General features: G+C 41.0%; 1 protein-coding gene across 7 annotated transcripts in view; it reads left to right on the top strand.

Annotated features, from left to right (window-relative positions):
* ULK4 (unc-51 like kinase 4) overlaps positions 1-16222 on the top strand; it is a 547368-nt gene that overhangs the window by 377047 nt on the left and 154099 nt on the right. For 4 of the 7 annotated variants that reach the window (XM_057554846.1, XM_057554848.1, XM_057554844.1 and 1 more), the window contains 2 exons: positions 4909-5075; positions 15116-15214. In XM_057554846.1, the coding sequence (XP_057410829.1) occupies positions 4909-5075; positions 15116-15214 (266 nt within the window). Of the gene's footprint in view, positions 1-4908; positions 5076-15115; positions 15216-16222 lie in introns of those variants that run through there. The other 3 variants (XM_057554850.1, XM_057554849.1, XM_057554851.1) reach the window with 2 other exon arrangements.

Genomic DNA, 16222 nt, shown 5'->3' with positions numbered 1-16222 from the left:
GTAACTTCTCCTTTTTTGTTTCTAATTTTATTGGTTTGAGTCCTCTCCCTCTTTTTCTTGATGGGTCTGGCTAATGGTTTATCAATTTTGTTTATCTTCTCAAAGAACCAGCTTTTAGTTTTATTGATCTTTTCTGTTGTTTTCTTTGTTTCTATTTCATTTATTTCTGCTCTGATCTTTATGATTTCTTTCCTTTTGCTAACTTTGGGTTTTGTTTGTTCTTCTTTCTCTAGTTCGTTTAGGTGTAAGGTTAGATTGTTTATTTGAGATTTTTCTTGTTTCTTGAGGTAGGCTTGTGTAGCTATAAACTTCCCTGTTAGAACTGCTTTTGCTGCATCCCATAGGTTTTGGATCGTCGTGTTTTCATTGTCATTTGTCTCTAAGTATTTTTTGATTTCCTCTTTGATTTCTTCAGTGATCTCTTGGTTATTTAGTAACGTATTGTTTAGCCTCCATATGTTTGTGTTTTTTACGTTTTTCTCTGTGTAATTGATTTCTAATCTCATAGTGTTGTGGTCAGAAAAGATGCTTGATATGATTTTAATTTTCTTAAATTTACTGAGGCTTGATTTGTGACCCAAGATGTGATCTATCCTGGAGAATGTTCCGTGCGCACTTGAGAAGAACGTGTAATCTGCTGTTTTTGGATGGACTGTCCTATAAATATCAGTTAAATATATCTGGTCTATTGTGTCATTTAAAGCTTCTGTTTCCTTATTTATTTTCATTTTGGATGATCTGTCCATTGGTGTAAGTGAGGTGTTAAAGTCCCCCACTATTACTGTGTTACTGTCAATTTCCTCTTTTAGAACTGTTAGCAGTTGCCTTATGTATTGAGGGGCTCCTATGTTGGGAGCATATATATTTATAATTGTTATATCTTCTTCTTGGATTGATCCCTTGATCATTATGTAGTGTCCTTCTCTGTCTCTTGCAGTAGTCTTTATTTTAAAGTCTAGTTTATGTGATATGAGTATAGCTACTCCAGCTTTCTTTTGATTTCCATTTGCATGGAATATCTTTTTCCATCCCCTCACTTTCAGTCTGTGTGTGTCCCTCGGTCTGAAGTGGGTCTCTTGTAGACCGCATATATATGGGTCTTGTTTTTGTATCCATTCAGTGAATCTGTGTCTTTTGGTTGGAGCATTTAGTCCATTGACGTTTAAGGTAATTATCGATATGTACGTTCCTATGACCATTTTCTTAATTATTATGGGTTTGTTTTTGTAGGTCTTTTTCTTCTCTTGTGTTTTCCACTTAGAGAAGTTCCTTTAGCATTTGTTATAGAGCTGGTTTGGTGGTGCTGAATTCTCTTAGCTTTTGCTTGTCTGTAAAGCTTTTGATTTCTCCATTGAATCTGAATGAGATCCTTGCCGAGTAGAGTAATCTTGGTTGTAGGTTCTTCCCTTTCATCACTTTAAATATGTCATGTCACTCCTTCAGGCTTGTAGATTTTCTGCTGAGAAATCAGCTGTTAACGTTATGGGAATTCTCTTTTATGTTATTTGTCTTTTTTCCCTTGCTGCTTAGAGGTGAGGGTCCATTTCTGGAATGTGGAATTGGAAATATCTGCGTGAACTCATTATTTTTTTTCTGTCTAAAAGATGTATACTTCTTATCTCTGTCCACTGAATCAGTGACCCAGTAGCAGTGAGTGTTTCTAGTGCTGAGACCATGGTCTCTAAATACCAGTCTCATTAACAGAAACCAGGACTCCTTCGAGAGGTAGCTAATGCACAGTCTTAGGCAGGAATTCATAAGATGAGCTTGAGACATATAATCTTAGTAGAAGGTAGGTCACTTTCAAGGGGCTCTCAGTGGCCAAAGATGGAACAAGTTTAGCATAAAAATAATAGTGATTGAAATCAACTAAAATGCATAAAATATATTATTTAAAAATCTATTATATTCACATTGATGCTCCAAAGTGAACTGATCAGTAACCTTGGTAATTTCTAGCTTCCCTCACCCCCCTACCTCGGTCCCATTTGGGACTTGCAAACACTCCAAAATCATTGTTGTGAAAACTGGTAAATGATAACAAAGAAACATTTATCAAGCATCTACCTTGCCTTTCCTTTACAAACCATATTTTATGATAACAAAATAAGTTGATAAAGGAAGGTTCTTTATAGAAGAAAAGCAGATGAAAAAATATAGAAGGAATGACAGAATTTGAAAGTTCCATATTACCATGTCTAATGAAATAATACAACTGGACCTTGGTCATTAGTAGATAACGTTTGATGGGGAAGTTTATACTGGATGAGGTAGGCTAACAACCCGTGAACCCATGGGTCAATTTCAACATCATTAAGAGTAGAACAACCAGACAGTATATCCTTCCAGATATAATGCAACAGGATATACAGAGTACCCAGCTCCAAGTATTATTGCCAAAATAATCAAACTGGAATTAAATTGAGTCTCTAGGTCTAATTACCAGTTTACAGGAAATGCAGGGATATAAGAACACCCAACAAGAACATCTACAGGAAAAATATTCTCATTTCTCCAACAAATAAATGGCCTGAAAAATTGCAGGTGGGGAAGAGGACTGTTAGAGGTTGAAGGAGACTTAAGATCTGCAGCCAAATGGAATGTGTGGACCTGCTTTGTATCTTGAGTCAAACAAATGAACTGTAAAAAAATGACAGTTTTGTGACAGTTGAGTTTTGAATGCAGATGGTACATTGAGTATGTTAAGAAGTGGGTTAATTGTATTAGGTGGTAATTGCGTTGTGGTTATGTTTTTTAAAAAAAAGGTATTTGTGAGACTTACATAAGAAGTTACAGGAGAAATAAGATGATATCTAGAATTTGCTTTAAATACTAAAAAAAAAAAGTAGATGGGGATAATTAAACAATATTGGCAAACTTGATAATTATGAAAGAGGGTGATAGGGATTCATTTTACTGAAATTTCTCATGACTTTCTTTGTTTTCATAATAAAACGTTTAAACAAGAAAAACTTGTATTTTCATCTGAAGTGAAAGTTCTGTCTATGAAGAGCCCTGACTATATCGCTGAGCTAGGCCATTTAACATCGTATTAATGGGCTTTGCTGGCATTTTCACTGTTACGAAGAAATATTTAGGTCATACTCCATTTCTAATCTCATATGAGCACCTTCCCTGACAGCAGGTGACTTCCGAGTGTAATGTCAGAGCTTGGTGTTTGTTGCCTGTTTTTTCACAGGCTGGAAAGGCTTGCCAGCCCAGCATGGATTCGATTGCATTCATTGTTTGTGCTCCTTGCTTGAAGACTGAATAAAGATCAGGAAGAGCACAGCTGTTCATCAGCTGTTTCGTCTGAATCAAGCAGCGTGTAGATGGGTATCCAGGGGTCTACCTCCTCCTTCTGAAGGGCCATGTCCTTCTCTGCTGTTCACATAGCTGGGTCCCTTGCACCTCTGACCATCAGCATGATGTGTCACAAAGTAATCATGAACTCCCCAAAAGAGAACATCTTCTCCTGCAGCATGTGTTTACCACATACTACGTTTTAAAGCCCTTCTACCCTACCTGCAGCTCACAAACGCCAAGTGCTGATTCATAGCGTGCACTTGAGTGATGCATGCTAACTCAAAGGAGAATGCCTGTCGGTGTAATGCATGTGTCCTAATAATTGCTTTTCTTTACTATGTGTCATTGATGATTTGTGCTATCAAACCTTGTCACTTGATAGAGAAATTTTGCTAATAATTCATTCTACTTTCCCTTCAAGTATATTTATTTTCAGCTTTGTGGCTTATACCAGTTTTTGCCGCAAGGATTACGAGTTTGAATGATGCTCTGTAATTTTGGTTTCTCTCTGCCTTTAGTGGCAAAATTAATTGCTTTTGTAGTCTAATTACTTTGCACTTGTCTAGGAACACTAGATTGGTTTACTGGAAATGACAGTGTGCAATGTCTGGGAAAGGTACCAAAGCTTGGATGGCTGTGCCTGGCAGAGTTTCCATCCAATTGTCCTGAGGACTAGGGACCAATGGATTGCAGGTCCAATAAATAAGTGGATTGCAGGTCCAGCTTACAACACATGTCCTACCTCCTTACCATGTTTTTTTCCCATCTGCTAGTGTAAAATATTTATATTCGAAGATTCACTTTTTTCTAGAACATTGACATCTATTGATACTAAAGGACCCCCTTACCGTTTTGGTTTATAACATTTCACGTTGTCTTTTCACCACGTTTACATCTGAATCATTTTGGGAATTCAAAATGTAATGCTGCATTACAATAATAATAAAAATGCCAACTTAAATGTATTGGTCATAACAAACTACATCAAAGTGAAAGCTGATGAAGACCAGCCACACTGTGAATATGAGGTTTGCAGAGATAGACCTGGCAATTTCTCAATTTCACATTGCTTAAAATCATTATCTTACATTTTGGAATGCATGTGAAAAAAATCACTTCATTTCTTTAGCCTCTTGAGGTGACCCAATTACTTGTCCATCCTTGATAGATCCCCAGTTCACTTGCGGTCCCTGAGCCACCCCATGAAGAACTGTACCTTTAAACAGAACCTGGGGACAGGATGTTTGCATACAGCACTGTGCAGTGTCAGGGAGTCTTCCATCCCTGTGAAGCCTGTCCATGTAGGATAGTGTTTCTCAAAGTGTAATTTGGGGAACCCTTCCATCAAAATCAGTGGGGGAGCTTTTTAACAAGTATATTCCTAGGCCTCATTCCAGGCTCCTGAGCAGACTCTCTGGGTGTGTGGCCTGGGAACCTGCATTTTAGAAACCTTTCCCAAGTGTACCTGGTACAAATACAGTTGAAGGACTGTTTAGTGTTTATGCAACGTAGACTATGTATGCCTGCTCTGCTGGGTTTACGTGACACGTTATTTTTATATTTTATGATGAATGTTTTACCCTTCTCCTATTTTACCCCCAGGACTGGTCCATCATGTCTGTAACCTGTTCACTGAAACTGCCACACTGTGCTTGGATGTGGACAATAAAAGCAACAACGAGATGGCAGCTGCCCTGCTATTTTCCCTGCTTGATATTTTGCACAGCATGCTGACCTATACCTCCGGGGTCGTGCGACTGGCTCTGCAGGTAGAGGACCTCTTTCTCCACATCTTGAACAACGCTGTGCCACGTCCCACTTCCCTTTCCTTCTCTTTTCTCTCATCTTCCTTGAATGTGTCTTTATTTTTGGAAAAAAAAATATGATTCTAACAATAGGGAGAGAATACCATATTTATTAGCCATCTTTGGGTGACCAGTGTCAAGGACAGGTAATTTGAACACAAAATCTGAAAGGAAAGCAGGAGAGGCCCAAGCAAAGAATTGGTGAGTACTCATTAGGGAACTGCTGGCGACCCAGAGATCATTTGGACTGTGGGGCTGGCCAAGCAGTGTGTAGTTTTTCCTGTCCAGAGATGGCACTCCAGCCCACCCCCAACAGGATGGATTAGCTAGCGAGCAGCAGCGGAGTGAGATTTTACGTGCGCATACACACGCACATATAATGTGTTTGTATGTGCATAGATACACACACATACGTATACATGCATATGCAACACATAAACCCTCACACTTGCTTTCCCTTAAGACTGATAATGTGGAATTGCAAGATGGTTTTTTGCTTTTTTGTTTTTTAATATCTTTATTGGAGTATAATTGCTTTACAATGGTATGTTAGTTTCTGTTGTATAACAAAGTGAATCAGCTGTACATATACATATATCCCCATATCTCTTCCCTCTTGTGTCTCCCCCCCACCCTCCCTATCCCACCCCTCTAGGTGGACACAAAGCACCGAGCTGATCTCCCTGTGCTATGCAGCTGCTTCCCACTAGCTATCTATTTTATTTATTTTACATTTGGTAGTGTATATATGTCCTTGCCAGTCTCTCACTTCGTCACAGCTTACCCTTCTCCCTCCCCATATCCTCAAGTCCATTCTCTACGTCTGCATCTTTATTCCTGTCCTGCCCCTAGGTTCTTCAGAACCTTTTTTTTTTTTTTAAAGATTCCATATATATGTGTTAGCATACGGTATTTGTTTTTCTCTTTCTGACTTACTTCACTCTGTGCGACAGTCTCTAGCTCCATCCACCTCACTACAACTAACTCTGTTTCGTTTCTTTTTATGGCTGTAATATTCCATTGCATATATGTGCGACATCTTCTTTATCCATTCATCTGTCGATGGACACTTAGGTTGCTTCCACGTCCTGGCTATTGTAAATAGAGCTGCAATGAATATTGTGGCACATAACCCTGTTGGAATTATGGTTTTCTCAGGGTATATGCCCAGTAGTGGGATTGCTGGGTCGTATGATAGTTCTGTTTTTAGTTTTTTAAGGAACCTCCATACTGTTCTCCATAGTGGCTGTATCAATTTACATTCCCACCAACAGTGCAAGAGTGTTCCCTTTTCTCCACACCCTCTCCAGCCAGCATTTAATGTTTGTAGATTTTTTGATGATGGCCATTCTGACCAGTGTGAGGTGATACCTCACTGTAGTTTTGATTTGCTTTTCTCTAATGATAGTGATGTTGAGCATCCTTTCATGTGTTTGTTGGCAATCTGTATATCTTCTTTGGAGAAATATCTATTTACGTCTTCTGCCCATTTTTGGATTAGGTTGTTTGTTTTTTTGATACTGAGCTGCATGAACTGCTTGTATATTTTGGAGATTAATCCTTTGTCCATTGATTCATTTGCAAATATTTTCTCCCATTCTGAGGGTTGTCTTTTCGTCTTGTTTATGGTTTCCTTTGCTGTGCAAAAGCTTTTGCGTTTCATTAGGTCCCATTTGTTTATTTTTGTTTTTAATTCTGTTTCTCTGGGAGGTGGGTCAAAAAGGATCTTGCTGTGATTTATGTCATAGAGTGTTCTGCCTATGTTTTCCTCTAAGAGTTTTATAGAGTCTGGCCTTACATTTAGGTCTTTAATTCATTTTGAGTTTATTTTTGTGTATGGTGTTAGGGAGTGTTCTAATTTCATTCTTTTACATGTAGCTGTCTGGTTTTCCCAGCACCCCTTATTGAAGAGGCTGTCTTTTCTCCATTGTATACTCTTCCCTCCTTTATCAAAGATAAGGTGACCATATGTACATGGGTTTATCTCTGGGCTTTCTATCTTGTTCCATTGATCTATATTTCTGTTTTTGTGCCACTACCATACTGTCTTGATTACTGTAGCTTTGAGCTGGAGGAATCAGGCCCCCTGCAAGATGGTTCTGAGGGCTAGAGATGTATTGGGTTGGCCAAAAAGTTCCTTTGGTTTTTAAGTAAAAATAAAAGACACATTTTTCATTTGCATCAAGAGCTTTATTGAACAACATATTCACCCTTTTTTGTTCCACTGCCTTCTGCCATTTTTAGGCAACTTCATAATTCCATCTTCCCAAAACTTTTTATCTTTTTGAGCAAATAATTGTTCCAGGTACCTTTTACAGTCTTCCAGGGAATGGAAATTTTTTCCATTAAGATAATTTTGTAAAGACCTAAATAAATGGAAATCCGAAGGTACAATGTCTGGTAAATATGGCGGATGAATCAGAACTTTCCATCCAAGCTGTAACAGTTTTTGCCTGGTCATCATAGAAACATGCGGTCTTGCGTTATCCTGTGGAAGATTATGTGTTTTCTGTTGACTAATTCTGGGCACTTTTCATTGAGTGCTGCTTTCAGTTGGTCCAATTGGGAGCAGTACTTGTTGGAATTAATCATTTGGTTTTCTGGAAGGAGCTCATAATAGAGGACTCCCTTCTGATCCCACCATATACACATCACCTTCTTTGGATGAAGACCAGCCTTTGGTGTGGTTGGTGACGGGTCATTTCACTTACCCCACAGTCTCTTCCATTCCATGTTATTGGGCAGTATCCACTTTTTATCACCCATCACAATTTGTTTTAAAAACAAAACGTTTTCATTACATTTCAATGGAGAATCGCATGCGGAAATACAGTCAGGAAGGTTTTTTCCCCTTAACTTATGTGGAACCCAAACATCAAAGCGATGAACATAACCAAGTTGGTGCAAATGATTTTCAGCGCTTGATTTGGATATTTTGAGTATGTCGGCTATCTCCCGTATGGTATAACATTGATTGTTCTCAGTTAATGTCTCAATTTGATCGCTATCAACTTCAACTTGTCTGCCCTACCGTGGAGCATCGGCCAGTGAGAAATCTCCAGCATGAAACTTCGAAAACCACTTTTGACACGTTCGATCAGTCACAGCATCTGCTCCATACACTGCACAAATCTTTTTTGGCGTTTCAGTTGTGTTTTTACCTTTCTTGAAATAATAAAGCATCATATGCTGAAAATGTTGCTTTTTTTCTTCCATCTTCATTATTAAAATGGCTACACAAAAATCCACCAATTTTGATAAGTCTTTTTTTAAATGCACGCTGATATGACAGCTGTCACTAACAAAATTGTTTCAAATGAAGTTAAAGACAACTGAGTGCTACTAGGGCCATCTTACGGGAAAACTGAATGAATCTTTTGGCCACCCCAATATTTAGTGGCTATAGAAAAGTCAGGTAGCCCCAGACTGTAACCTGGCATCGTGCTCTGAGGAAGGAAGGGCATGTGAGTTCACTGAGTAGTACTTTCTGTGTTAGGTGTTAGGTACCACCACATGCTTGTCTCCTTTCATGTTTTCTCTAAAGAATTGAGTCAGCTGATACTTAGATCATGGGATAGCACACAGCCAATATGAATTCACTGTTATCTTTAGAATCCCAGTAAAATTGCAAGAGATGTGTATCAGTGGTAGCATCCTGGCTTGGATAGATGCAGAAGTTGATGTTGAAAGCAGACTGTTCTGATACCTTGCCAAGAGTCACAGTAGCAGAGCCAAGAATGAATCCCTAGACCCCAGTTTAGTCTCTGTTATTCATCATTATCTTTTACCCGCAGTTAAGGTGGTGAAGTATGTAGCTTGTCTCGTGTGTTTTAATAAATAATTCCAAGATCCCCTCAACAAAGATGATAGTTAGTCAATAAGTTTTAACCCGAACTTGTAAAGCCAGTAGATGAAAATGGCCTTTGGACTACCTTGCTGTTTTTATTTGCTCATATTCTAAATGAACAGTAAAGCTTGGCTAAGTACTTATGGAATCCTGAATTATAGATTTCTCTTAGTTTTCCCTCTCTTTTCTAATAAGTGTCTTTTCAGAGAGCATTGTTTCTTTTTCTTAAAATTTTTATTGGAGTATAGTTGATTTACATTGTTGTGTTGGTTTCTGCTATACAGCAAAGTGAATCCATTACACATACACATAGGTCCACTGCTTTTTAGATTCTTTTCCCATGTAGGTCATTACAGAGTATTGAGTAGAGTTCCCTGTGCTATACAGTTGGTCCTTTTAAGTTATCGAGAACATTGTTTCTTATTTCAGTTTCCACAGTGGTAGCTTTATGTAATTCTTCAAGGTGTAGTTGATAGTTACTCTCACAAAATGCTTTGATGATATCAATCTGTAAAAGATTGTGTAGGTTGTGGATGAAAAGGATCAGAAGTCTAAAAATTCTTTAAATTCCAGAACGTAGAAATCCTCTTTTATTTCAAGTGATCAGGTAGGGTGTTTAAAAGGAAACTCCTTAGTACAAAATATTTTCTAATTCTTTTTTTTAATTTGTTAGTGTACCAATAGATCACTGTTTTTTATTCTTTCATTTTTTTCAGCACCACTTTGTATTTTACTGCTGTCATCTTTCTAAATCTTTCCCTATAATATCTGCCAAGTATTGCTTTTGACCTTGATGACTGACTTTCATCTACGTGATACCTGGTGTCAATCTGAAAGAGGTAGAGTCCTTGAGACTGAATTAGGGAAAAGGTTGGGGAAAGAAATGGAGTGGGCATCAAAGACACATCCTTCTAGAACACTGAGCAGTAAGTTCTTTCCAAAGCGTAAGTCACCTCTTCCATTTGTAAACATGCTGCACACCTGGGATTCTTCTGCATTCAAAGCCCATGTCTGCTTTTAACAGGAACCTCTCGAAAGTAGAAGAGCTGAGTGTTGCCAGTGTTAAAAATGATAATAGTGCTTAGATTTATGAAGCACTTTTCTTTCTCAAGGAGGAGAGGGATATGATGCAGGAATGTGTACTGGGAAGGTGAGGAGTAGGGGAGGGAGGTGTCAGATTCTCTGCTAGAAGTCCAGTCCCTATCCCCAACCTACCTTGTGAGTTTGTGTGTGAAAGATGTGGAAGCAGAGACAAATAGGTGCTCAGGACTCACTGGTGTGGTGGGAGCCCCTGGGCCTTGCAGGCTGGAACACCTTGGATTTGAATCCCAGCCATGTCACTTTTACCTATGAGGCGCTGGGCACGTTACTTGACCTGTCTGAGTATCAGTTTCCTCGTCTGTAAAGTAGACATGCTAACTACTCAGCAGGGGACTTAAATGAGAGAATACGAGATATGTAAATATGGTGTGCCTTAAGTATACCTGGCCCAGGGAAGGTAAGCGATAAATGGTTGCTGTGTTGTTAATAGCAACAAGAAGAAAGGTGCTCCCCTCCCCTTCCGGTTTACAGAGGGTCCCTGGGGGCCATGATTTCTTCATTTCTGTGTCCTGGCACGTGGGAGGGCACTCAGTTCGTATTTAGGGAGTGAACTAACTCCCAGCAGGCTTACGAGATATAAATTTATGGTTTTATTTTGCATTTGTGAGCCTAGCCCAGGGCTTGGCACCTGTGATTTTGGCAGGAATCAAGAGAAGAAGGGTGTTAAGTGTCAGGGAGCTTCATTTTGGTAAGACCGTCAATACCCAAATAGTGGAGCGAATCATCATCTTAATACACTGAGATGCCTCACCACTGGAAGGTACAGGGTCCTGCAGAGTGAACAGGGGCGGGGGAGGTTAGCAAGTCTGGGGGCTAGGGAAAGAAAATATTCAGTATTAAAATCCAGGTCACCTGACTTTCCAATCTGGGCCTTGTCTCTCACTTCTGGAGTGATGGGGGCAGCTTGATACATTACTCTGGTAGTAGGACGGTTTAACTGCTGTTGGTCGGCAGGTGTGTCGGCATTGCCTGGAAGACTGAAACGTGGCCAGTGAGTCTTCTTTGATCTCACGCTCACGTGAAGGCTGTCAGCATAGGGGCTACAGTCTCTATTTCAGTATCTCTTGGAGTTACCAGTTCGACTCCTCTGGGCTTTCCCCTTATTGTTGTCCCCCATGAGCTACCCTGTCTGGTAGCTGAGTGCAAGTGAGGTTTGTCTGCTGTAGTCCATGGTCCTCATCCTTTCTCTCCTGCCCTTGAAAACTTTGATGACATCTCATTATCTACATATCATTTTCTAACTCCTTGGCAAGACGGTCAAGGCCTCGTATGATCAGCCCCAGGGTGGTTTTCCAGCCTCGTCCGCCAGCCCTCGTGCAGCCCGTGCTCACGCCAAACAGTCACCTTGGCATTTTCCATATGGATCCTGTGCCTTATCACTCCCGGCCTTTCCTCACGTGATTCCGGCACCCGAAACACTGGCTGTCCACGTCATTCCCTGCAGACCATGTCCCCACTATCCAAACGGTGAAGTTGTGTCACCTTTTCCTACTCCCGCCCCAGCTCCTCTGTTCCCTCCTCCACTGTGGCAGTTTTCACACTCTGCCTTTAGGGCAGTTATTTGAAAGCTTGCCGTTCTTCTTCTTCTATTTTTAAATTTTATTGAAGTATAGTTGATTTACAGTGTTGTGTTAATTTCTGCTGTACAGCAAAGTGACTCAGTTACACATATGTATACTCTTTTTCGTATTCTTTTCCATTATGGTTTGTCACAAGATGTCGAACATAGTTCCCTATGCTATACAGTAGGACCTTGTTGTTTATCCCTTCTATGTATAATAGTTTGCATCTGCTAATCCCAAACTCCCAACCCATCCTCCCTCCCCCACCCCACTCCTCCCCCCTTGGCAACCACAAGTCTGTTTTCTATGTTTGTAAGTCTGTTTTATAGATAAGTTCATTTGTGTTGTGTTTTAGATTCCACATATAAGTACTATCATATGGTATTTGTCTTTCTCTTTCTGACTTACTTTGCATAGTATGATCATCTCTAGATCCATCCATGTTTCTGGAAATGGCATTATTTCATTCTTTTTAATGGGGGAGTAGTATTTCATTGTATATAGGTACCATGTCTTCTTTATCCATTCATCTGTCGACGGACGTTTAGGCTGTTTCCATGTCTTAGCTACTGTAAGTAGTGCTGCTATGAGCATAGGGGTGCATGTATCTTTTGGAATTATAGTTTTGTCTGGATATGTGCCCGGGAGTGATATTGCTGGATCATATGGCAACTCTGTTTTTAGTTTTTTGAGGAAACTCCATACTGTTTTCCATAGTAAAGCATGCCATTCTTTTAATGAAGCCGTGAGGTTCTACAGAGTGGGGACTGAGTCGTATCATCTGTGCATGGCAAGCGTGTGGGTGATGGTGTTTGGGGAGCACACCGAGTGTTGAATTGAATTGTCTAGGCCACACCATTGCAGGTCGTGCTCTGTTGTGCTTAAACCTGCTTAGGACGTTGGCAGCAACTGCCTGAGGAATTGACTCTTGTTCACTACAGGTGCCGTACCTCTGTGTTTATGTAACAAACCTCTGTTGAGGACCTGCCCCCTGTGCACTAGATTCGTGTAGCAATGGTAGATGTAATAGAGTTATATTCTTCCTGGCCTATCTTCTTGTGCCAAGAAGTTAGCTGTATCCCTTTATCTCATTTTGGGTAATGCTGTAATGCCATTTAATATTACATATGGCTCATAAGTTGACATACCCATGTTTTATGTGTTTACAGCTATTAAATTTATATTTCTACCTAGAGTTCTCGTCTGAGATCTGTACTTAATATATTCAGTAGCTTCCTAAACGTGACCACTAGAATGCCCCACAGTCCCCTCAAATTCAACATGTCTAAAGCGGAGCTCAGGATTCACCTCCCAAACCATTCACCTGCCAGCAAGCCCTGCCCCTCTCATCCTGCTGTGCAAACTGGAAACCTGGGGGTCATTCTTAAAATTTCCCTTTTTCATATTCCCCATCTAATTTGTCACCAAATAATTTAGATTTTGCTTCAAGCACTACTGCTAGCACCCAGCTCAGGCTGCCCTCTCCTCTTGCCCAGGCTGTAACAGCTGGGTGAGCCAAGAACCCTGGATGGCCAGGAGTGGGGTCGGTTACCAGCCAGCAAGGACTGAGGCAGTGAGTTGTGGAAAGGGATCAGTGGGACCGAGGCAAAGGCAGAGGACTGGACAGGGAGGACCGTGGCAACATCACGGCAGAGGTGGGTCTTCTTGCTGTGGAAAGAGCCCCTTGCAGAATGCACACATAAGGCACCTGGGAATCGAGAGGCTGACTCTGGAGAGTGTGCCGTTGGGGAGCTGGAGAGACCCTGAGAGAGGCTGGCCAGGCCCCTGTATTCGTTGCTCGGCTACCCACACGTGATCCCCTTGGCATACAGAGTTTCTGCTGTGGGCCTGGATTTTTGTGAGGAGAGTTGAATTTCATATGCATTCCTGATGTGCACCTTCCTCTTGTGCAAGCTATAGCATTCCCTTTCTGGAACCCTCGGCATCTTTATAAGGAGGTGGTACCCGAATACTGGCGGGCAGGGTCAGGATGTTTCTTGGTGACAATAACAAATGACTGTAGACCTTGGAGGGTCAGGAGGCCCGCTGGATATCCTGGTGGGAAGAGTCCCACAGTGTGTGCTTGTGCTTGTAGCCGTGTCTCCTTGCTTATGTGTGTCTGGAAAGAAAGCAGTGGCCCCATGCCCCTCCCTGCCTAGGTGCTGGTTTGCAAGACTGCCTTATTTTTCCCAAGAGACAGTCGGTCTTCTCTAAAGGATAACATGTTAATGTGCAAAGACCGATATTCCACCTCACATGGTGCTTCAGAAGGCAGGATCAACAGCCGAACTTCAGAAAGGTTCAGACCTAGGGTAGTGCTACACGTTTGTTTTCTGGGAGGAAATTTCACCTCTCTAATAGAGGCCAGGGGTTGAGGTAGGGATAGGGGAGGGGAGAGGTGAGAGGAAACTCCTAGCTACCAATTATTGTTGTCCCCCTTGGATGCAGAGAGGTGCAAGCTGTTAAAAGGCAGGTGTCTGATTTTCTACAACATCCTTTTGAACCAAGGACAGCGGGCCACTTAAATTCTGTCCATGGGCCCGAAGGCAGAAGCAATCTTGGCATTTATGAGCGGGGCCCCAGAGTCCAGGTTAGTGACCTAAGGAGGGGCAGCCTGCTCTAAAAAGGCTCTGGCAAAGGTCATTACCTAAAAGTCGTTTTGTTGTGAGTGAAATTAAAAACAGAGAGGGTGTATGTGAATGAAATGTGTATGTACTATAGCAAATACAATAAATAATCAGTGCCTTCTCTCAGTATAAAATTATTCCTCTCTATGATAGAAATCTTCTCTGAAATGAGGCAGTTCTATAAAACTCCTGGGAAAGACACACTTAAAGTTAAAGCCACTCATTTCTCAATTCTTACTTCCATTGCATACTTCCTAAGCAATGGACCTGTATCTGAAGCTTCTTCATGCAGTGGTCCAAAGCCTGTTCATTCGATAAATATTCTAGATGTTATCTGGGCAGGTGTGTGCATATAGAGAAGGAAAGCACAGCAGAATGCATTTGGTCTGCACCATATAACGTGTATAACAGTGCCCAGAAGAGGTGAGCTCGTGTGATCTGGAGTCATTTAGCCTGCATTCATCCTCCAGCTTTGTCACCCATTGTCTGTGGGACTTTAGACAAACTACTCAACCTCTCTGAACTTTAGTTTTCTCCCCTGGAAAATGGGGATAACCGCACCTCGTCTCAGGATGGTTGGGAAGATAAAGTGCTTTACCACCCGCAATGTGTGAACATCAATATCATCCCTCCGACGACAGCCCTGGTGATTGCTTTATCTGTTGTCCGCCCAGATCCGCCTCTGTGGCCTGAGCTGGTGGCAGTGTGTGTACTCTGTCACGTGATAACCGAGCATAACTTCTCTTCAGGGGCCTGAGGTCACATGCTTCCTCTGCGCCGTCATCTGTTGGGGCTGGGTGGACCTGTCTCCTGTGGCCAAACTGACTAATCTCCAAGACCCCCTCCCCCTCTCCTCCCCCTGTTCAGGCACAGAAGTCCGGCTCTGGAGGGAGCACTCAGGCCGCAGAAGACCTGCTGCTGCTCGGCAAGCCTCTGACAGACCTTATCAGCCTGCTCGTCCCGCTGGTAAGAGCTCACGCACCTGCTTGTGTGTCTCTCAGGTCGTTGCAGAGGGTGAAGTGATTTTATTTGAATTTCATGATGTCTTGAGTTGCTATGCTATTTTGATTCCTTTCAAAACTAGAACCAAAAGAAATTTCAGAAGATTATTTAGCCTGGAAATACTAAATTTCTACTTTAATCGGCGGGTGGCTAATCATTCATTTAAGTGGACATTTAAGTAAGGCAGAGCCTCAAATTCTTCTTAATGGATGTGAGGTTAAAAAAAAAAAAAAAAAGGAAAATCAAGAAATGGATTCCAAGAAGGAAGAAGAAATCCATTGTGGGTGTCAATTCTCTTTCAAAAAGATATTTTAGGGTTACTTGGCATGCAGGACTACCCTGAAATGCAGAAGCGCAGACAGAGCTAGAGCATATCTACCACAGTCTCCACAGAAATAGAATGAAATAAGTGAAATTACGTGAAAACAGATGAGACTTCACAAGACTACTGAATATGTGAAAAGAACCCAATGGAGACTTGGAGTTGGGACCAACTGAACCTCATTGTAGTTTTGACTTGCATTTCCCTGATAATTAGCAATGTTGAGCATCTTTTCATGTGCCTATTGGCTATCCGTATGTCTTCTTTGGAGAAATGTCTTTTTAGGTCTGCCGCCCATTTTTTGATTGGGTTGTTTGTTTTTTTTGTTATTGAGTTGTATGAGCTGTTTGTATATTTTGGAAATATTCAGGACATAGATGGGGCTCCAGTGAACAGAGGGAAGACTAACCAAATCATGCACTCTTTAAGGACATATAAAAGACTCAAAACATCCCCATTAAATATAACTGATGCAATATATATGTAGGATAATACTTATATTAATAGCATATAATATTTAAACAATAAAAAAAGCTTAAAGGCAGTTGAAGAATCTATTTCAGGTAAATTTCTAGGACACTCTATTTCACATGTGTATCTTATAGACAGGGTTTTGGTGTTTGCCACATTCTGAGATTTGCTTTAATAGT

This window comes from Balaenoptera acutorostrata, chromosome 10 (genome assembly GCF_949987535.1).
Source record: "Balaenoptera acutorostrata chromosome 10, mBalAcu1.1, whole genome shotgun sequence".
Classification (NCBI taxonomy): Eukaryota; Metazoa; Chordata; class Mammalia; order Artiodactyla; family Balaenopteridae; genus Balaenoptera; species Balaenoptera acutorostrata.
Note: the sequence above shows the minus strand (reverse complement) of the source record. Positions and strands in the feature narration are given on the sequence as shown.